General features: G+C 51.6%; 2 protein-coding genes across 8 annotated transcripts in view; both read left to right on the top strand.

Annotated features, from left to right (window-relative positions):
* LOC128703657 (protein tramtrack, beta isoform) overlaps nt 1-24,739 on the top strand; it is a gene marked incomplete at its 5' end in the record, with an annotated part of 506,533 nt that overhangs the window by 288,326 nt on the left and 193,468 nt on the right.
* Nucleotides 728-24,570, top strand: LOC138854956 (trichohyalin-like). Its single transcript, XM_070101111.1, has 3 exons — nt 728-790; nt 853-1,726; nt 20,233-24,570. Exons 1-2 carry the CDS (start codon nt 728-730, stop codon nt 1,630-1,632), a joined length of 843 nt encoding a protein of 280 aa, XP_069957212.1. The 3' UTR covers nt 1,633-1,726; nt 20,233-24,570.

The following is a 24,739-nucleotide window of genomic DNA, read 5'->3' on the forward strand; positions in this document are numbered from 1 at the left end:
ATAAGAGAAAATTTTAGAGAGGCTTTAATTTTAAACGAGTTCTTGCTAATTGACCAGTTTTACCTATTCGGCACGACATTATATATTTTATTATATATATATATATATATATATATATATATATATATATATATATATATATATATATATATATATATATATATATTTATATATATATATATATATATATATATATATATATATATATATATATATATATATATATATATATAAATGGGAGGGGTAAGGGAATGAAAGAACATTACATAGAACAAAGTTACAAAAACAGATAAAAACGGAAGACAGAAAGTGTGATATAAAACAGTGATAACCACTGAAGATATTCCTGTAGTTACATTCTGGAAAATAAACAAGACATCCCACTGTAAAGAAGACTAGCGTAGAGGAAGACAAAAGTGAACCAGTAAGTGTTGTTACAACTGTACTAGATGACTGTACATGTACACTTATGTACTGTGACGGGATCTCTTCAAATACCCTCACAAAATAATGCTACGAAAGAGATGGTGTCATTTTGATTATGATTATAGGTATTTTTGTCCTGAAATTCGCAATTCATCACAAGAGATCAGATAATGTTACTGAGTTCCTCAAAATATTACAAGAAGATATACAATAAATACCTGTGAGAGAGACACCAGAACGTCAGCTTCCGTATTTAATGTGTATTGGTAAACAATGATGACTTCATCTCTGGATATTAACTATGGCAGCCAAGAGTAATGATAGTGATGGTGGAGGTGACGACGAGAACAACGTGAAGCTGACAGTATTGAAGATAATGTTATTAGTAATGTAGACAGTCGTCACTCAAATATTTGTGTTGTCTAGAAACATCACTGTGGAGCAAGCGTCTGGAGCAGTCTGGACCAGCGTCTGGACCAGCGTCTGGACCAGCGTCTGGACCAGCGTCTGGACCAGCGTCTGGACCAGCGTCAGGACCAGCGTCAGGACCAGCGTCAGGACCAGCGTCGGGACCAGCGTCTGGACCAGCGTCAGGACCAGCGTCAGGACCAGCGTCAGGACCAGCGTCTGGACAAGCGTCGGGACCAGCGTCGGGACCAGCGTCGGGACCAGCGTCGGGACCAGCGTCGGGACCAGCGTCGGGACCAGCGTCGGGACCAGCGTCTGGACCAGCGTCTGGACCAGCGTCTGGACCAGTGTCAGGACCAGCGTCAGGACCAGCGTCGGGACCAGCGTCGGGACCAGCGTCAGGACCAGCGTCGGGACCAGCGTCAGGACCAGCGTCTGGATCAGCGTCTGGACCAGCGTCAGGACCAGCGTCAGGACCAGCATCAGGACCAGCGTCTGGACAAGCGTCGGGACCAGCGTCGGGACCAGCGTCAGGACCAGCGTCTGGACCAGTGTCGGGACCAGCGTCGGGACCAGCGTCGGGACCAGCGTCGGGACCAGCGTCGGGACCAGCGTCAGGACCAGCGTCTGGACCAGCGTCGGGACCAGCGTCGGGACCAGCGTCGGGACCAGCGTCGGGACCAGCGTCAGGACCAGCGTCTGGACCAGCGTCGGGACCAGCGTCAGGACCAGCGTCGGGACCAGCTGATGATCTTTGAATTACTGCAGAATAAAACATACTGGAGACAAATTACTTGAACACTGTGGCACAACCATCAACCACTAACATTTGTAGCTTCACATCAACACAAGAACCACAACAATCCACCTCAGCTCAGTAGAGCCAAGTAAGGTAAACTGTAGTGATTTATACCCAGTAGAATATTGAGAAACTTAGTAAATTTTGAGATGCCTGCAACATAATGTTATTTTTACCCCGTGTTCTGATGTTTAGGACGTCCTCTCGCATCTTATAAGAGGGGTTTACTCTATTCCCATTAGAAAAACCTACAAAGGGATTTATTCTAATACCTCTGTCCACTCTACAAATCATATATCTGAAGTACAGTATATTAGCAGCCATTAAGCAAGTTTATTTTACTAAATATACCCAGAGTACTGACCTGCCCTATAAAACAAAAAATATGATTGGGGCAGTCATTACTGCTATGATGTGAGTGTTGGTAACTCCAGTAGTCAGTCTCGCTGCCCTCGCAACAGTGGCAGGTCACCCTCACAACAGTGGTAGGTAACCCTCACAAGTGGCAGGTCACCCTCACAACAGTGGTAGGTCACCCTCACAACAGTGGTAGGTCACCCTCACAAGTGGCAGGTCACCCTCACAACAGTGGTAGGTCACCCTCACAACAGTGGCAGGTCACCCTCACAACAGTGGTAGGTCACCCTCACAAGTGGCAGGTCACCCTCACAACAGTGGCAGGTCACCCTCACAACAGTGGCAGGTCACCCTCACAACAGTGGCAGGTCACCCTCACAACAGTGGCAGGCCACCCTCACTGTGGCAGGTCACCCTCAACAGTGGCAGGTCACCCTCACAACAGTGGCAGGTCACCCTCACAACAGTGGCACGTCACCCTCATAACAGTGGCAGGTCACCCTCACAACAGTGGCAGGTCACCCTCACGACAGTGGCAGGTCACCCTCACGACAGTGGTAGGTCACCCTCACAACAGTGGCAGGTCACCCTCACAACAGTGACAGGTCACCCTCACAACAGTGGTAGGTCACTCAACGGTGGCAGGTCACCCTCACAGCAGTGGCAGGTCACCCTCACAACAGTGGCAGGTCACCCTCACAACAGTGGCAGGTCAGCCTCACAACAGTGGCAGGTCACCCTCACAACAGTGGCAGGTCACCCTCACAACAGTGGTAGGTCACCCTCACAGTGGTAGGTCACCCTCACAACAGTAGTAGGTCACCCTCACAACAGTGGTAGGTCACCCTCACAACAGTGGTAGGTTACCCTCACAACAGTGGTAGGTCACCCTCACAACAGTGGTAGGTCACCCTCACAGTGGTAAATCACCCTCACAACAGTGGTAGGTTACCCTCACAACTGGTAGGTCACCCTCACAACAGTGGTAGGTCACCCTCACAACAGTGGTAGGTTACCCTCTCAACAGTGGCAGGTCACCCTCACAACAGTGGTAGGTCACCCTCACAACAGTGGTAGGTCACTCTCACAACAGTGGTAGGTCACCCTCACAACAGTGGTAGGTCACCCTCACAACAGTGGCAGGTTACCCTCGCAACAGTGGTAGGTTACCCTCACAACAGTGGTAGGTTACCCTCACAGTGGTAGGTTACCCTCACAACAGTGGCACGTTTCCCTCACAACAGTGCTAGGTTACCCTCACAGCAGTGGCAGGTTACCCTCACAACAGTGGTAGGTCACCCTCACAATAGTGGTAGGTTACCCTCACAACAGTGGCAGGTCACCCTCACAACATTGGTAGGTTACCCTTACAACAGTGGTAGGTCACCCTCACAACAGTGGTAGGTCACCCTCACAGTGGTAGATCACCCTCACAACAGTGGTAGGTTACCCTCACAACAGTGGTAGGTCACCTTCACAGTGGCAGGTTACCCTCACAACAGTGGCAGGCCACCCTCACTGTGGCAGGTCACCCTCAACAGTGGCAGGTCACCTTCACAGATCAAACCTCACAACAGTGGGAGATCACCCTCACAACAGTGGCAGGTCACCTTCACAACAGTGGCAGGTCACCCCTCACAACAGTAGATCACCCTCACAACAGTGGCAGGTCACCCTCACAACAGTGGCAGTTCACCCTCACAAAAACAGTGGCAGGTCACCCTCACAGCAGTGGCAGGTCACCCTCACAGCAGTGGCAGGTCACCCTCACAGTGGCAGGTCACCCTCACAACAGTGGCAGGTCACCCTCACAACAGTGGCAGGTCACCCTCACAACAGTAGCAGGTCACCCTCACAACAGTGGCAGGTCACCCTCACAACAGTGGCAGTTCACCCTCACAAAAACAGTGGCAGGTCACCCTGACAGCAGTGGCAGGTCACCCTCACAACAGTGGCAGGTCACCCTCACAACAGTGGCAGGTCACCCTCACAACAGTGGCAGGTCACCCTCACAACAGTAGCAGGTCACCCTCACAACAGTAGCAGGTCACCCTCATAACAGGGGTAGGTCACCCTCACAAGATAGGCAGGTCACCCTCACAAGAGAGGTAGGTAACCCTTACAACAGTGGCAGGTCATCCTCACAACAGTGGCAGGTCACCCTCACAATGACAGGTCACCCTCACAACAGTAGCAGGTCATCCTCACAACAGTGACAGGTCACCCTCACAACAGTGGCAGGTCACCCTTCAACAGTGGCAGGTCACCTTCAACAATGGCAGGTCACCCTCACAACAGTGGAAGGTCACCCTCACAACAACAGTGGAAGGTCACCCTCACAGCAGGTCGCCCTCAACAGTGGAAGATCCTCACAACAGAGGCAGGTAACCCTCACAGTTTCAGGTCACCCTCACAACAGTGGCAGGTCACCCTCACAAGAGGCAGGTCACCTTCACAGCAGTAGCAAGCCACCCTCACAACAGTAGCAGGTCACCCTCACAACAGTGGCAGGTCACCTTCACAAGAGGCAGGTCACCACAGCAGTAGCAGGTCACCCTCACAACAGCAGCATGTACCCTCCCAACAGAGGCAGGTCACCCTCACAACAGTAGCAGGTCACCCTCACAATAGCAGGCAGGTCACCCTCATAACAGTGGCAGGTCACTCAACAGTAGCACATCACCCTCACAAGAGAGGCAGGTCACCCTCACAACAGAGGCAGGTCATCCTCACAGCAGAGGTAGGTCACCCTCACAACAAGCAGGTCATTCTCAACAAGAGGCAGGTCACCCTCAAGAGGCAGGTCACCCTCAACAGAGGCAGGACACCCCCAAAATAACAGGCAGGTCACACCTCAAAATAACTGTCAGGCCGCCACCCTCACAACAACAAAGGCAGGTCACTGTCACAACAACAGGCAGGCCACAACCCTCACAACAACACAAGCAGGCCGCCACTCACAACAACACAAGCAGGCCACCACCCTCACAACAACAAGCAGGCCGCCACTCTCACAACAACACAGGCAGGCCGCCACCTACACAACATGGGCAGGCCGCCACCTTCACAACAACACAGGCAGGCCGCCACCCTCACAACACAGGCACGCTGCCACCCTCACAACACAGGCAGGCCCCCACCAACCCAACACAGGCAGGCTGCCACCCTCACAACACAGGCAGGCCGCCACCCTCACAACACAGGCAGACCTCCACCCTCACAACAACACAGGCAGGCCACCACCCTCACAACAAAACAGGCAGGCTGCCACCCTCACAACAGGCAGGCCATCTTCCTCACAACAGCACAGGCAGGCTGCCACCCTCACAACACAGGCAGGCTGCCACCCTCATAAAACCACAGGCAGGCCACCACCCTCACAACAGGCAGGCCACCTTCCTCACAACAGCACAGGCAGGCTGCCACCCTCACAACACAGGCAGGCTGCCACCCTCATAACAGCACAGGCAGGCCACCACCCTCACAACAACACAGGCAGGCCACCACCCTCACAACACAGGCAGGCTGCCACCCTCACAACAACACAGGCAGGCCACGACCCTCACAACACAGGCAGGCCACCACCCTCACAACACAGGCAGGCTGCCGCCCTCACAACAGCACAGGCAGGCCGCCACCCTCGCATCACAGGCAAGCCGCCACTCTCACAACAGCACAGGCAGGCTGCCACCCTCATAACAGCACAGGCAGGCCGCCACCCTCACAGCACAGGCAGGTCGCCACCCTCACAACACAGGCAGGCCGCCACCCTCACAACACAGGCAGGCCGCCACCCTTGCAACACAGGCAGGCTGCCACCCTCAACAGCACAGGCAGGCCGCCACCCTCACAACACAGGCAGGCCGCCACCCACAACACAGGCAGGCCACCACCCCTCACAACACAGGCACACAGGCAGGCCGCCACCCTCACAACACAGGCAGGCCGCCACCCTCACAACACAGGCAGGCTGCCACCCTCACAACACAGGCAGGCCACCACCCTCACAACACAGGCAGGCCGCCACCCTCACAACGCAGGCAGGCTGCCACCCTCAACAGCACAGGCAGGCCACCACCCTCACAACACAGGCAGGCCACCAACCTCACAACACAGGCAGGCCGCCACCCTCACAACACAGGCAGGCTGCCACCCTCACAACACAGCCAGGCCACCACCCTCACAACACAGGCAGGCCGCCACCCTCACAACACAGGCAGGCCACTACCCTCACAACACAGGCAGGTCACCACCCTCACAACACAGGCAGGTCACCACCCTCACAACACAGGCAGGTCACCACCCTCACAACACAGGCAGGCTGCCACCCTCACAACACAGGCAGGCCACCACCCTCACAACACAGGCAGGCTGCCACCCTCACAACAGCACAGGCAGGCTGCCACCCTCACAACACCACAGGCAGGCCGCCACCCTCGCATCACAGGCAAGCCGCCACTCTCACAACAGCACAGGCAGGCCGCCACCCTCGCAACACAGGCAGGCTGCCACCCTCATAACAGCACAGGCAGGCCGCCACCCCTCACAACAACACAGGCAGGCCACCACCCTCACAACACAGGCAGGCAGACAACCTCACAACACAGCCAGGCCACCACCGTCACAACACAGGCAGGCCGCCACCCTCACAACACAGGCAGGCCGACACCCTCACAACACAGGCAGGCCGACACCCTCACAACACAGGCAGGCCGCCACCCTCACAACACAGGCAGGCCGCCACCCTCACAACACAGGCAGGCCGCCACCCTCACAACACAGGCAGGCCGCCACCCTCACAACACAGGCAGGCCGACACCCTCACAACACAGGCAGGCCGCCACCCTCACAACTCAGGCAGGCCGCCACCCTCACAACACAGGCAGGCCACCACCCTCACAACACAGGCAGGCCGCCACCCTCACAACACAGGCAGGCCGCCACCCTCACAACACAGGCAGGCCGACACCCTCACAACACAGGCAGGCCGCCACCCTCACAACTCAGGCAGGCCGCCACCCTCACAACACAGGCAGGCCGCCACCCCTCACAACAAAGGCAGGCCACCACCCTCACAACACACGCAGGCCGCCACCTTCACAACACAGGCAGGCTGCCACCCTCACAACACAGGCAGGCCGCCACCCTCACAACACAGGCAGGCAGGCCACCACCCTCAAAACACAGGCAGACCACCACCCTCACAACACAGGCAGACCACCACCCTCACAACACAGGCAGGCCGCCACCCTCACAACACAGGTAGTTCGCCACCCTCAACACAGGCAGGCTGCCACCCTCACAACACAGGCAGGCCACCACCCTCACAACACAGGCAGGCTGCCACCCTGACAACACAGGCAGGCCACCACCCTCACAACACAGGCAGGCCGCCACCCTCACAACACAGGCAGGCCACTACCCACACAACACAGGCAGGTCACCACCCTCACAACACAGGCAGGTCACCACCCTCACAACACAGGCAGGCTGCCACCCTCACAACACAGGCAGGCCACCACCCTCACAACACAGGCAGGCTGCCACCCTCACAACAGCACAGGCAGGCTGCCACCCTCACAACACCACAGGCAGGCCGCCACCCTCGCATCACAGGCAAGCCGCCACTCTCACAACAGCACAGGCAGGCCGCCACCCTCGCAACACAGGCAGGCCGCCACCCTCGCAACACAGGCAGGCTGCCACCCTAATAACAGCACAGGCAGGCCGCCACCCCTCACAACAACACAGGCAGGCCACCACCCTACCAGCACAGGCAGGCCGCCACCCTCACAACACAGGCAGGCCACCACCCTCACAACACAGGCAGGCCGCCACCCTCACAACACAGGCAGGCCAACACCCTCACAACACAGGCAGGCCGACACCCTCACAACACAGGCAGGCCGCCACCCTCACAACACAGGCAGGCCACCACCGTCACAACACAGGCAGGCCGCCACCCTCACAACACAGGCAGGCCGCCACCCTCACAACACAGGCAGGCCGCCACCCTCACAACACAGGCAGGCCGCCACCCTCACAACTCAGGCAGGCCGCCACCCTCACAACACAGGCAGGCCGCCACCCCTCACAACAACACAGGCAGGCCACCACCCTCACAACACAAGCAGGCCGCCACCTTCACAACACAGGCAGGCTGCCACCCTCACAACACAGGCAGGCCGCCACCCTCACAACACAGGCAGGCAGGCCACCACCCTCAAAACACAGGCAGACCACCACCCTCACAACACAGGCAGGCCGCCACCCTCACAACACAGGTAGGTCGCCACCCTCAACACAGGCAGGCTGCCACCCTCAACACAGGCAGGCCACCACCCTCACAACACAGGCAGGCTGCCACCCTGACAACACAGGCAGGCCACCACCCTCACAACACAGGCAGGCCGCCACCCTGACAACACAGGCAGGCCACCACCCTCACAACACAGGCAGGCCGCCACCCTCACAACACAGGCAGGCCGCTACCCTCACAACACAGGCAGGCCGCCACCCTCACACAGGCAGGCCGCCACCCTCACAACACAGGCAGGCCGCCACCCTCACAACACAGGCAGGCCGCCACCCTCACAACACAGGCAGGCCGCCACCCTCACAACAGGCAGACCGCCACCCTCACAACAACACAGGCAGACTGCCACCCTCACAACAACATAGGCAGGCCGCCACCCTCACAACACAGGCAGACCGCCACCCTCACAACACAGGCAGGCAGCCACCCTCACAACACAGGCAGGCCGCCACCCTCACAACACAGGCAGGCCACCACCCTAGCAACACAGGCAGGCTGCCACCCTCAACAGCACAGGCAGGCCACCACCCTCACAACACAGGCAGGCCGCCACCCTCAACACAGGCAGGCCGCCACCCTCACAACACTGGCAAGCCACCACCCTCACAACACAGGCAGGCCGCCACCCTCACAACACAGGAAGGCTACCACCCGCACAACACAGGCAGGCCGCCACCCTCACAACACAGGCAGGCCACCACCCTCACAACACATGCAGGCCGCCACCCTCAATGCAGGCAGGCTGCCACCCTCAACAGCACAGGCAGGCCACCCTCACAACACAGGCAGGCCGCCACCCTCACAACACAGGCAGGCTGCCACCCTCACAACACAGGCAGGCCGCCACCCTCACAACACAGGCAGGGCACCACCTTCACAACACAGGCAGGCCACCACCCTCACAACACAGGCAGGCTGCCACCCTCACAACACAGGCAGGCCACCACCCTCACAACACAGGCAGGCCACCACCCTCACAACACAGGCAGGCTGCCACCCTCACAACAGCACAGGCAGGCTGCCACCCTCACAACAGCACATGCAGGCCGCCACCCTCTCAACACAGGCAGGCCGCCACCCTCACAACACAGGCAGGCCACCACCTTCACAACACAGGCAGGCCACCACCCTCACAACACAGGCAGGCTGCCACCCTCACACAGGCAGGCCACCACCCTCACAACACAGGCAGGCTGCCACCCTCACAACAGCACAGGCAGGCTGCCACCCTCACAACAGCACAGGCAGGCTGCCACCCTCACAACAGCACAGGCAGGCTGCCACCCTCACAACAGCACAGGCAGGCTGCCACCCTCACAACAGCACAGGCAGGCCGGCACCCTCGCAACACAGGCAGGCCGCCACCCTCACAACACAGGCAGGCCGCCACCCTCACAACACAGGCAGGCCGCCACCCTCACAACACAGGCAGGCCGCCACCCTCACAACACAGGCAGGCCGCCACCCTCACAACACAGGCAGGCCGTCACCCTGACAACAACACAGGCAGGCTGCCACCCTCACAACACAGGCAGGCCGCCACCCTCACAACACAGGCAAACCGCCACCCTCAACAACACAGGCAGGCCGCCACCCTCACAACACAGGCAGGCCGCCACCCTCACAACACAGGCAGGCCGCCACCCACAACAACACAGGCAGGCCGCCACCCTCACAACACAGGCAGGCCGCCACCCTCACAACAACACAGGCAGGCCGCCACCCTCAAAACACAGGCAGGCCGCCACCCTCACAACACAGGCAGGCCGCCACCCTCACAACACAGGCAGGCCGCCACCCTCACAACACAGGGAGGCCGCCATCCTCACAACACAGGCAGGCCACCACCCTCACAACACAGGCAGGCCGCCACCGACAACACAGGCAGGCCACCAACCTCACAACACAGGCAGGCCGCCACCCTCACAACACAGGCAGGCTGCCACCCTCACAACACAGGCAGGCCGCCACCCTCACAACACAGGCAGGCCGCCACCCTCACAACACAGGCAGGCCGCCACCCTCACAACACAGGCTGCCACCCTCACAACACAGGCAGGCCGCCACCCTCACAACACAGGCAGGCCGCCACCCTCACAACACAGGCAGGCCGCCACCCTCACAACACAGGCAGGCCGCCACCCTCACAACAACACAGACAGGCTGCCACCCTCACAACACAGGCAGGCCGCCACCCTCACAACACAGGCAGACCGCCACCCTCACAACAACACAGGCAGGCCGCCACCCTCACAACAACACAGGCAGGCCGCCACCCACACAACAACACAGGCAGGCCGCCACCCTCACAACACAGGCAGACCGCCACCCTCACGACACAGGCTGCCACCCTCACAACACAGGCAGGCTGCCACCCTCACAACACAGGCAGGCTGCCACCCTCACAACACAGGCAGGCCACCACCCTCACAACACAGGCAGGCCGCCACCCACACAACAACACAGGCAGGCCGCCACCCTCACAAGACAGGCAGGCCGCCACCCTCACAACAGAGGCAGGCCGCCACCCTCACAACACAGGCAGGCTGCCACCCTCACAACACAGGCAGGCCGCCACCCTCACAACACAGGCAGACCTCCACCCTCACAACAACACAGGCAGGCCGCCACCCTCACAACACAGGCAGGCCGCCACCCTCACAACACAGGCAGGCCGCCACCCACACAACACAGGCAGGCCGCCACCCTCGCAACACAGGCAGGCCGCCACCCTCGCAACACAGGCAGGCCGCCACCCTCCCAACACAGGCAGACCGCCACCCTGACAACAACACAGGCAGGCCACCACCCTCACAACACAGGCAGGCCACCACCCTCACAACACAGGCAGACCGCCACCCTCACAACAACACAGGCAGGCCGCCACCCTCACAACACAGGCAGGCTGCCACCCTCACAACACAGGCAGGCCGCCACCCTCACAACACAGGCAGGCCGCCACCCACACAACAACACAGGCAGGCCGCCACCCTCACAAGACAGGCAGGCCGCCACCCTCCCAACACAGGCAGACCACCACCCTCACAACAACACAGGCTGGCCGCCACCCTCACAACACAGGCAGGCCACCACCCTCACAACACAGGCAGACCACCACCCTCACAACAACACAGGCAGGCCGCCACCCTCACAACACAGGCAGGCCGCCACCCTCACAACACAGGCAGGCCGCCACCCTCACAACACAGGCAGGCCGCCACCCTCAACACAGGCAGGCCACCACCCTCACAACACAGGCAGGCCGCCACCCTCACAACACAGGCAGGCCGCCACCCTCACAACACAGGCAGGCCGCCACCCTCACAACACAGGCAGGCCGCCACCCTCACAACACAGGCAGGCCGCCACCCTCACAACACAGGCAGGCCGCCACCCCTCACAACAACACAGGCAGGCCGCCACCCTCACAACACAGGCAGGCTGCCACCCTCACAACACAGGCAGGCCGCCACCCTCACAACACAGGCAGGCCGCCACCCTCACAACACAGGCAGGCTGCCACCCTCACAACACAGGCAGGCCGCCACCCTCACAACACAGGCAGGCCGCCACAATCAAAACTTGTGCACCTCCAATGTTATAAGCTTGGTTAGTTTTAAAATGGGTTTAGTTAACGGGTATGCTAGTGAGGGTGGAATTAATCTTGGTCATGGAATGTATACAACATTCCTGCTTCCCTTGTACTTTGTTGCAGGTATTATACAACATTCCTGCTTTCCTTGTACTTTGTTGCAGGTATTATACAACATTCCAGCTTTCCTTGTACTTTGTTGCATGTATTATACAACATTCCTGCTTTCCTTGTACTTTGTTGCAGGTATTATACAACATTCCTGCTTTCCTTGTACTTTGTTGCAGGTATTATACAACATTCCTGCTTCCCTTTTACTTTGTTGCAGGTATTATACAACATTCCTGCTTCCCTTGTACTTTGTTGCAGGTATTATACAACATTCCTGCTTCCCTTGTACTTTGTTGCAGGTATTATACAACAACCCTGCTTGCCTTGTACTTTGTTGCAGGTATTATACAACATCCCTGCTTCCTTTGTACTTTGTTGCAGGTATAATACAACATCCCTGCTTCCCTTGTACTTTGTTGCAGGTATTATACAACATCCCTGCTTCCCTTGTACTTTGTTGCAGGTATAATATAACATCCCTGCTTCCCTTGTACTTGGTTGCAGGTATTATACAACATCCCTGCTTCCCTTGTACTTGGTTGCAGGTATTATACAACATCCCTGCTTCCCTTGTACTTTGTTGCAGGTATTATTCAACATTCCTGCTTCCGTTGTACTTTGTTGCAGGTATTATACAACATCCCTGCTTCCCTTGTACTTTGTTGCAGGTATTATACAACATTCCTGCTTCCCTTGTACTTGGTTGCAGGTATTATACAACATCCCTGCTTCCCTTGTACTTTGTTGCAGGTATTATGCAACATTCCTGCTCCCCTTGTACTTTGTTGCAGGTATTATACAACATTCCTGCTTCTCTTGTACTTTGTTGCAGGTATTATACAACATTCCTGCTTCCCTAGTACTTGGTTGCAGGTATTATACAACATCCCTGCTTGCCTTGTACTTGGTTGCAGGTATTATACAACATTCCTGCTTCCTTTGTACTTTGTTGCAGGTATTATACAACTTCCCTGCTTCCCTTGTACTTTGTTACAGGTATTATACAACATCCCTGCTTCCCTTGTACTTTGTTGCAGGTATTATACAACATTCCTGCTTCCCTTGTACTTGGTTGCAGGTATTATACAACATCCCAGCTTCCCTTGTACTTTGTTGCAGGTATTATGCAACATCCTTGCTTCCCTTGTACTATGTCACAGGTATTATACAACATCCCTGCTTCCCTTGTACTATGTCACAGGTATTATACAACATCCCTGCTTCCCTTGTACTTTGTTGCAGGTATTATACAACATCCCTGCTTCCCTTGTACTTTGTTGCAGGTATACAACATCCCAGCTTCCCTTGTACTTTGTTGCAGGTATTATACAACATCCCTGCTTCCCTTGTGCTATGTTACAGGTATTATACAACATCCCTGCTTCACAAGTATTCAGTGGAACCTCTACTTGCGAGTTTATTCTGTTCCATGACCTTTCTCACAACTGGATTTGCTCGTTTGCAGAGTCAATTTTTCTCATTTAAATTAATTGAAATGGAATTAATCCATTCCAGTGGAATTCTGTACTTCAGTGATTTCGCTAATATCAATATTATTATTATTATTGTTTTTATTATTATTATTATTATTATTATTACAATATAAATAATGTAATTTTTATTCACACAAAAAATATAAGATTTACTGTTATGCCTTATTGCAATAATTGTATAAATAATGTTAACCCATTCATGACTGCATATTGGAATGGACAGTGATGTCATTTGTTTACTCTTGAACATAGTCAAGCAAACGAGCATTTGTCCCTCGTTCAGCTCAATTTCAAGGTACTTTTCGTCGTGAAAGCAATCAAAATCATATCTATTTCTGTAATATATCTTCCATTCTATCAAATGAGACCAAAAAACGAGAATACAGCCATAAAAACCATACGAAATACAGCTAAGGGGTGGCTAATTGCTTAGAAGTGAACTCAATTATTTATGCTCCAGTTTCTTTCATTTTTGGTGTACGTTAAGAAGCATCTTTCCATCATACATTGCCCTAGTTTCAATAAGATAGTCCAACAAACAAATGAGATACAATTCCGTAGATCAAGAGCAAGAGCCACTCACCAGCATCAAGAGCCACTCACCAGCATCAAGAGCCACTCACCAGCATCAAGGAACCTGCCTTGAGGTCTGCTCGCTTATGGATATTTTGCTCATGTATGGAAGCAAAAATCAACCCATCGACTTGTATGTATTTGGAAAAACTCGCATGTGGAGGCGCTCGCAAGTAGAGGTTCCACTGTACTATATTACAGGTATTATACAACATCCCTGCTTCCCTTGTACTTGTTACATGTATTATACAACATCCCTGCTTCCCTTGTACTTGTTACATGTATTATACAACATCCCTGCTTCCCTTGTACTATGTTGCAGGTATTATACAACATCCCTGCTTCCCTTGTACTGTTACAGGTATTATACAACATTCCTGCTTCCCTTGTACTATGTTACATGTATTATACAACATCCCTGCTTCCCTTGTACTTTGTTGCAGGTATTATACAACATTACTGCTTCCTTTGTACTATGTTACAGGTATTATACAACATCCCTGCTTCCCTTGTACTATGTTGCAGGCGTTAGTGGTAGGGAGACCTGGCATTGCTACGTCACACCTACTACATCATTGTAGTAGGCGTGGTAGTTACTCAACATATTGTGTTTCTCGATATTAATCTTGACACACAAAAGTAATAACGGAGTTGCCATAAAGGAAATTATGCGGTAAACTCGAAGCATTTGTAGCAGAGTTAGATGGTGGTGGTTGTGATGGTAGGCTGTGTTAGGTGGTGGTGGTTGTGATGGTAGGCTGTGTTAGGTGGTGGTGGTTGTGATGGTAGGCTGTGTTAGGTGGTGGTGGTTGTGATGGTAGGCTGTGTTAGGTGGTGGTGGTTGTGATGGTAGGCTGTGTTAGGTGGTGGTGGTTGTGATGGTAGGCTGTGTTAGGTGGTGGTGGTTGTGATGGTAGGCTGTTAGGTGGTGGTGGTTGTGATGGTAGGCTGTGTTGGGGGGTGGTGGTTGTGATGGTAGGCTGTGTTAGGTGGTGGTGGTTGTGATGGTAGGCTGTGTTAGGTGGTGGTGGTTGTGATGGTAGGCTGTTAGGTGGTGGTGGTTGTGATGGTAGGCTGTGTTAGGTGGTGGTGGTTGTGATGGTAGGCTGTGTTAGGTGGTGGTGGTTGTGATGGTAGGCTGTGTTAGGTGGTGGTGGTTGTGATGGTAGGCTGTGTTAGGTGGTGGTTGTGATGGTAGGCTGTGTTAGGTGGTGGTGGTTGTGATGGTAGGCTGTGTTAGGTGGTGGTCGTTGTGATGATAGGCTGTTAGGTGGTGGTTGTTGTGATGGTAGGCTGTGTTAGGTGGTGGTGGTTGTGATAGCTGTGTTAGGTGGTGGTGGTTGTGATAGCTGTGTTAGGTGGTGGTGGTTGTGATGGTAGGCTGTGTTAGGTGGTGGTGGTTGTGATGGTAGGCTGTTAGGTGGTGGTGGTTGTGATGGTAGGCTGTGTACACAAGACTGTGTAAGGTGGTGATGGTTGTGATGGAATGCTAGTGTACACAAGGCTAGTGTACCCAAGGCTAGTGTACACAAGCCTAGTATGCACAAGGCTAGTGTGCACAGGGCTGTGTACACAAGACTAGTGTACACAAGGCTAGTGTACATGAAACTACTGTACACAAGGCTAGTGTACACAAGGCTGACATGTATAGTATGCAAAGTCATGGAGAAGATTATCAGGAGAAGAGTGGTGGAACACCTAGAAAGGAATGATCTCATCAACAGCAGCCAACATGGTTTCAGGGACGGGAAATCCTGAGTCACAAACCTACTGGAGTTCTATGACATGGTGACAGCAGTAAAACAAGAGAGAGAGGGGTGGGTGGATTGCATTTACTTAGACTGCAAGAAGGTGTTTGACACAGTTCCACAAAAGAGATTAGTGCAAAAACTGGAGGACCAGGCAGGGATAACAGGGAAGGTACTACAATGGATCAGGGAATACTTGTCAGGAACACAGCAGCGAGTAATGGTACGTGGCGAGGTGTCAGAGTGGGCACCTGTGACCAGTAGGGTCCCACAGGGGTCAGTCCTAGGACCAGTGCTGTTTCTGGTATTTGTGAACGACATGACGGAAGGATTAGACTCCGAAGTGTCCCTGTTTGCAGATGATGTGAAGTTGATGAGAAGAATTTATTCGATCGAAGACCAGGCAGAACTACAAAGGGATCTGGACAGGCTGCAGACCTGGTCCAGCAGTTGGTTCCTGGAGTTCAATCCTTCCAAGTGCAAAGTCATGAAGATTGGGGAAGGACAAAGAAGACTGCAGATGGAGTACAATCTAGGGGGCCAGAGACTACAAACCTCACTCAAGGAAAAAGATCTTGGAGTGAGTATAACACAAGGCACATCTCCTGAAGTGCACATCAACCAAATAACTGCTGCAGCATATGGGCGCCTAACAAACCTCAGAACACCATTTCGACATCTTAATAAGGAATCATTCAGGACCCTGTACACTGTGTACGTTAGGCCCATATTGGAGTATGCGGCACCAGTTTGGAACCCACACCTAGCCAAGCACGTAAAGAAACTAGAGAAAGTGCAAAGGTTTGCAACAAGACTAGTCCCAGAGCAAAGAGGTATGTCCTACGAGGAGAGGTTAAGGGAAATCGACCTGAGGACACTGGAGGACAGGAGAGATAAAGGGAACATGACAACGACATACAAAATACTGAGAGGAATTGACAAGGTGGACAAAGACAGGATGTTCCAGAGATTGGACACAGCAACAAGGGAACACAATTGGAAGTTGAAGACACAGATGAATCACAGGGATGTTAGGAAGTATTTCTTCAGCCACAGAGTAGTCAGGAAGTGGAATAGTTTGGGAAACGATGTAGTGGAGGCAGGATCCATACATAGCTTTAAGCAGAGGTATGATAAAGCTCACGGTTCAGGGAGAATGACCTAATGGTGACCAGTGAAGAGGTGGGGCCAGGAGCTAGGACTTGACCCCTACAACCTCAACTAGGTGAGTAAAAGGCTTGTGTACACAAGACTAGTGTATACAAGACGACCAGTGTACACAAGGCTGTGTACACAAGATGGGTATGCAAGGCTAGTGTACGGAAAGCTAGCATACACAAGGCTAATGAACGCAAGGCTAGTGTACACAAGACTAGTGTACACAAGGCTAGTGTACACAAAGCTGTGTATGCAAGGTTAGTGTACACAAGGCTAGTGTGCACAATGTTAGTGTACACAAGACTAGTGTACACAATGTTAGTGTACACAAGGCTAGTGTACACAAAGTGTACACAAGGCTAGTGTACACAATACTGTACACAAGGTTAGTGTACACAAGACTAGTGTACACAAAACTACTGTACACAAGGCTAGTGTACACAAGGGTAGTGTACCCAAGGTTAGTGTACACAAGACTAGTGTACACAAAACTACTGTACACAAGGCTAGTGTACACAAGACTAGTGTACACAAGGGTAGTGTACACGACTAGTTTACACAAGGCTAGTGTACACAAGGCTAGTGTACACAAGACAGGTGTGCACAAGACTAGTGTACACATGACTAGTGTACACAAGGCTAGTGTACACAAGGCTAGTGTACACAAGGCTAGTGTACACAAGACTAGTGTACACATGACTAGTGTACACAAGGTTAGTGTACACAAGGCTAGTGTACACAAGACTAGTGTACACATGACTAGTGTACACAAGGTTAGTGTACACAAGGCTAGTGTACACAAAACTACTGTACACAAGGCTAGTGTACACAAAACTACTGTACACAAGGCTAGTGTACACAAGGGTAGTGTACCCAAGGTTAGTGTACACAAGACTAGTGTACACAAAACTGCTGTACATAAAGCTAGTGTACACAAGACTAGTGTACACAAGGGCAGTGTACACAAGGCTGTGTATACACGGCTGGTGTACACTAGGCTAGTGTACACAAGGATAGTGTACACAAGACTAGTGTACACAAGGCTAGTGTACACAAGGCTAGTGTACACATGACTAGTGTACACATGACTAGTGTACACAAGGCTAGTGTACACAAGGCTAGTTGGTTTAGAAAGACACGTAAGCAAACACTGTAACCTATTTATCAACGATGATATCGTCATTACAACCGCTGACAAAGGAGGTGGTGTGGTGTTACTCAACACTGTCAACTACAACAATAAAGTCTTAAATCTCAACGATGCCAACACATACCAGATTGTATCGGAATCAGTGCTACTTCAAAGTACCCAGACTTTCCTTCAAAAGGCTCGTAGCATCTTACGAAAATCAGAACAAGGCAAAAAACTACTTAATCTTTTACCAGGTCAACCGAAACCAGCACGCCTGTATGGCCTTCCTAAGACACATAAACCTGGCATCCCACTACGGCCTATCACTTCGGGCATAGGGAGTGCACCACACAGACTAGCCGGCCACCTTGCCAAATACCTTTCAGCGCTTCTGGGCACCATCAGTCAAGCCCACCTCAAACACTCAGGTGACCTCTCCCGAATTTCCAACCTGAATGTCAAAAACAAAAGCATGGCTTCCTTCGATGTCACAGCCCTCTTTACCAACGTTCCTACTGACGCTGCAATCAACATTCTGAGACAGAGGCTCACTGAAAACCACGACCTCCCTTTACCTCTTCTAGATTTCATCAATCTAGTGGAACTTTGTGTTAATTTCAACTTCTTCAAGTATCAGGACAACTGTTACAAACAATGCTTTGGGATGGCAATGGGCAGCCCGCTCAGTGCTGTGCTTGCCAACCTCTTCATGGAAAACCTGGAGACAGAGAAATTCAGCACCCTCATTCCCAACACCGTTACCTGGCTAAGATACGTTGATGATATATTGGTTTTCTATCCGAGACGTCTCAATATCCAGGCCCTTCTCAACAAGATCAATGCAGTTGAACCATCAATAAAGTTTACACTTGAACTCGAAAATGATGGCAAACTTCCTTTCCTCGACGTTCTACTGTGCAGATCTCCCGACAGTGACAAACTTCTCTTCAAAGTGTATAGAAAACCTACCAACAAGGACGATCTTATACACTTTTATTCACACCAAGACACCCACACTAAGAGAGGAGTCCTCATTGGCTTCTTCTTGAGAGCTCTTCGCATCTCCAGCCCTTGTTTTCTAGAAGAAGAGTGCACTTACATAACACAAGCCTTTACACGTCTTCAGTTCCCATCTTTCTTCATCCGAGATTGCAGACTCAAGGCACAAGCTATCCTCAACAAACAGCCCATGGAACAGCCCCCTAAACAATTCATAGTACTCCCATGTGGCGATGTTGCCACGAATACTCGCTGGGCACTTGCTATGAGTAACATCAACGTTTCCACCATAAACACATCATCTATCAAAGACCTCACTACGAAACGCAGCCCCACACCTCTAACTTCTACAGCAGGCGTCTACACTATCCCCTGTGGGTTCTCTCCCAAGAAATATGTAGGCGAGACAGGCAGAGATCTTGCAGTCCGCCTGAATGAGCATCGAAATGCCTCTAACAGAGACGATGTAAGATACGCCTGTGTCCTCCACAGAGACTCCACGGGGCATTTGATGAACTGGAATGAGGCACAACTCGTTTTCACCGAACCAGACCTCAGACGCCGACGGTGCCTAGAAGCCTCACTAATCGCCGTCACCGACACTATAGAATGCAGCACTGGAAACTACAAAATTTCAAAAACATTGGCATACATGATACTTAAGCAGCACCAACCCAACAACACAGGAGTCACATGATTTCATCGTCTACCCGTCCTCATCATAGGTAGAGGTTGTTTTGATAAAGACCTGCCTCGCATGAGCCAGTAGGCCTTCTACAGTGTTCCTCCATTCTTATGTTCTTATGACATTCCTCAGGTCACGTGCATCACATCTCACTCTCTGCCTATATATATAATGTCTTTCTACCTCTGTATGTTAGAAGTGATCAAGGTCCCAGGACCGAAACGTTTTCTAATAAATATGTTATAGTGTTTGCTTACGTGTCTTTCTAAACCAACTTGTCGGTATTTATTACCAAGGTTTATACCACAAGGCTAGTGTACACAAGGTTAGTGTACACAAAACTTGTCAACATAGCTACTGAATATGTTTGTGTAGCTTATCTGAGTATCGTAGTTAGTACCATCTATATGTTTTATATATAAGGTCCGTTTCTAGGCCTAGGGGCCAGCATGTGACGTCAGGAGGTGCCACATGTGAGCGGCAGACACCGTGCCTGGCTCTCAGTTCCCGGGTAGACCCACAGGCAAGAACAGGTAGGCTGGTCTCACCCTCACGACTCTGCAAATACAAGTGTATTACTACACAACCTAGAACCACCACGTTACAAATGGCGGCAGCGGAGGCCCCGTAATTCTGACGATTACGGTGATATCTGGAGATAAACTTCTACTGAACCGGCACCATTTCCTGAGAGTCTAGGCCTGCCGAGCCGGGTGACGCTGTCTTCACATCCCAAGCGCTGTCACCATTTGTAACGTGGGGCTACTGTGGCCACTGGCGGCCACTGTGGTCACTGGCGGCCACTGTGGTCACTGGCGGCCACTGGCGGCCACTGTGTTATAACAGTCATGGTGAAGATACCAAGAACAACATTGTGTGAAACTGATGGTTTGTAAGAATATTTGGTAGGGTGGAGTGTAACACAGTAATTACACACACTTGCCTCCTTACCCAGTATTTACTTATTCTATCTGCGTTTATTTAATTGTTCAATATATTGGTGATTGTTAATATAAAATGAAAAGATTATTAAACCAGGAAATTATGTAGAGAAGTTATTATGTATTAACGACTGTCAGGTGGTTATTGTGGCACTTATTTCTGGTTCATAAGAGCCACATCCACCACCTGTACAGCAAGACAGCTGTCAGCTCTGATCTTAGTATTGTGTAGTGCTCATGTATACTGATGACATGCTGAGCTCAGCCTCCCACTTGGTATGCTGATGACATGCTGAGCTCAGCCTCCCACTTGGTATGCTGATGACATGCTGAGCTCAGCCTCCTACTTGGTATGCTGATGACATGCTGAGCTCAGCCTCCCACTTGGTATGTTGATGACATGCTGAGCTCAGCCTCCCACTTGGTATGCTGATGACATGCTGAGCTCAGCCTCCCACTTGGTATGCTGATGACATGCTGAGCTCAGCCTCCCACTTGGTATGCTAATGACATGCTGAGCTCAACCTCCCACTTGGTATGCTGATGACATGCTGAGCTCAGTCTCCCACTTGGTATGCTGATGACATGCTGATCTCAGCCTCCCACTTGGTATGCTGATGACATGCTGAGCTCAGTCTCTCACTTGGTATGCTGATGACATGCTGAGCTCAGTCTCCCACTTGGTATGCTGATGACATGCTGAGCTCAGCCTCCCACTTGGTATGCTGATGACATGCTAAGCTCAGCCTCCCACTTGGTATGCTGATGACATGCTGAGCTCAGTCTCCCACTTGGTATGCTGATGACATGCTGATCTCAGCCTCCCACTTGGTATGCTGATGACATGCTGAGCTCAGTCTCTCACTTGGTATGCTGATGACATGCTGAGCTCAGCCTCCCACTTGGTATGCTGATGACATGCTGAGCTCAGCCTCCCACTTGGTATGCTGATGACATGCTGAGCTCAGTCTCCCACTTGGTATGCTGATGACATGCTGAGCTCAGCCTCCCACTTGGTATGCTGATGACATGCTGAGCTCAGCCTCCCACTTGGTATGCTAATACCATGCTGAGCTCAGTCTCCCACTTAGTATGTTGATGCCATGCTGAGCTCAGCCTCCCACTTGGTATGCTGATGCCATGCTGAGCTCAGTCTCCCACTTAGTATGCTGATGCCATGCTGAGCTCAGTCTCCCACTTAGTATGTTGATGCCATGCTGAGCTCAGCCTCCCACTTAGTATGCTGATGACATGCTGAGCTCAGTCTCCCACTTAGTATGCTGATGCCATGCTGTGCTCAGTCTCCCACTTAGTATGCTGATGACATGCTGAGCTCAGTCTCCCACTTAGTATGCTGATGCCATGCTGAGCTCAGCCTCCCACTTAGTATGCTGATGCCATGCTGAGCTCAGTCTCCCACTTAGTATGCTGATGCCATGCTGAGCTCAGTCTCCCACTTAGTATGCTGATGCCATGCTGAGCTCAGCCTCCCACTTAGTATGCTGATGCCATGCTGAGCTCAGTCTCCCACTTTCTGTGGAAGAAATATGCTGTCTTAAAGCTAATATTTAATTGAATAAAGTCACTGGTTCACAAAACTCTTAATAAAGATATGAAGGTTGTGGGTAGTGTACAGTGTTCGTCACGGCATTGTGCCGAGGACCTGACCCGGCATAATGCTGTGACGAGCACTGTATACCAATAATGTTATAAACGTGAGTAACAATCTCTTCACCTGGGCTTTAGAAATGGTAGGTGAAAGTGTTGGTTGTAGGTGATTGTGTTAGGAGGTGCACTTGCCACTACTGACGTAACTGTTCAAGATAACTTGTGTTAGGAGGTGTACTTGCCACTACTGACGTAACTGTTCAAGATAACTTGTGTTAGGAGGTGTACTTGCCACTACTGACGTAACTGTTCAAGATAACTTGTGTTAGGAGGTGTACTTGCCACTACTGACATAACTGTTCAAGATAACTTGTGTTAGGAGGTGTACTTGCCACTACTGACGTAACTGTTCAAGATAACTTGTGTTAGGAGGTGTACTTGCCACTACTGACGTAACTGTTCAAGATAACTTGTGTTAGGAGGTGTACTTGCCACTACTGACGTAACTGTTCAAGATAACTTGTGTTAGGAGGTGTACTTGCCACTACTGACATAACTGTTCAAGATAACTTGTGTTAGGAGGTGTACTTGCCACTACTGACGTAACTGTTCAAGAGAACTTGTGTTAGGAGGCGCACTTGTCAGTACTGACGTAACTGTTCAAAATAACTTGTGTTAGGAGGCGCACTTGTCAGTACTGACGTAACTGTTCAAGAGAACTTGTGTTAGGAGGTGCACTTGTCAGTACTGACGTAACTGTTCAAGAGAACTTGTGTTAGGAGGTGCACTTGTCAGTACTGACGTAACTGTTCAAGAGAACTTGTGTTAGGAGGTGCACTTGTCAGTACTGACGTAACTGTTCCAAGAGAACTTGTGTTAGGAGGTGTACTTGCCAGTACTGACGTAACTGTTCCAAGAGAACTTGTGTTAGGAGGTGTACTTGCCAGTACTGACGTACCTGTTCCAAGAGAACTTGTGTTAGGAGGTGTACTTGCCAGTACTGACGTACCTGTTCCAAGAGAACTTGTGTTAGGAGGTGCACTTGTCAGTACTGACGTAACTGTTCAAGAGAACTTGTGTTAGGAGATGCACTTGTCAGTACTGACGTAACTGTTCTAAGAGAACTTGTGTTGGGAGGTGTACTTGCCAGTACTGACGTAACTGTTCCAAGAGAACTTGTGTTAGGAGGTGCACTTGCCACTACTGACGTAACTGTTCAAGATAACTTGTGTTAGGAGGTGTACTTGCCAGTACTGACGTAATTGTTCAAGTTAGGTGCACTTGCCAGTACTGACGTAACTGTTCAAGTTAGGTGCACTTGCCAGTACTGACGTAACTGTTCAAGATAACTGTAGTCGTCATGTTGACTGTGTAAGTCTCACTACAGTTCGTGTATCTCACACTCCATCATCAGTGACAGTCTTACATAAGATTTAATATTAATTTTTCGAAGTATGACTTTAACTTTTGGGGATATTTGGAGACGGGAGGAAAGTAGCCTTTTTCTGCGTATGTTTTATCCTCCATAAATCACTGGTAGTACAGATGGTAGCAACATAAACTGTGAATAATGGTTCATTCTTTATCCAGATTACTGAACAAACTTAATTAAAAGGTCATCAAATAACACTGAGTATTTCTTTACAATTCCATATTACTATATACTTTATTTTTATCAATAAAACCTGTATACTTCCCAAACTTCCCGCATGTCATTTAAAAACAGAAATTATTCTTACCTTTGAAGATTTTTCATGCTCAGATTCTTACCGTTTTCCGCTGGAAACTTGATACATTAGACAGGAGGAACACTGCAGCAGGCCTGCTGGCCCATACTAGGCAGGTCCTTCACAGATCCATCCCACTGATAGAATATTTGCCTTCATAAGAACATAAGAAATAAGGAACATTGCAACAGGTCTACTGGCTTATGCGAGGCAGCTCCAGTTCTCCCCGCCGGCTTAAGCCAATGTCTTGACCTAGTGAGGTCAGACACGCCGCTAAAGGGAGGAGTTTACCTGGAGAGAGTTCTGGGAGTCAACGTCCCCGCGGCCCGGTCTGTGACCAGACCTCATGGTGGATCAGGGCCTGATCAACCAGGCTGTTACTGCTGGCTGCACGCAATCCAACGTACGAGCCACAACCCGGCTGGTCAGGTACCGACTTTAGGTGCTTGTCCAATGCCTGCTTGAAGACAGCCAGGGGTCTATTGGGAATCCCTCTTATGTATGCTGGGAGGCAGTTGAACAGTCTTGGGCCCCTGACACTTATTTTGTTGTCTCTTAACGTGCTAGTGACACCCCTGCTTTTCATTGAGGGGATGTTGCATCGTCTGCCGAGTCTTTTGCATCCGACCTAGTAGATAGTCAGGTCCAACTCACACCCACTCATGT

This window comes from Cherax quadricarinatus, chromosome 76, assembly GCF_038502225.1.
Source record: "Cherax quadricarinatus isolate ZL_2023a chromosome 76, ASM3850222v1, whole genome shotgun sequence".
Classification (NCBI taxonomy): Eukaryota; Metazoa; Arthropoda; class Malacostraca; order Decapoda; family Parastacidae; genus Cherax; species Cherax quadricarinatus.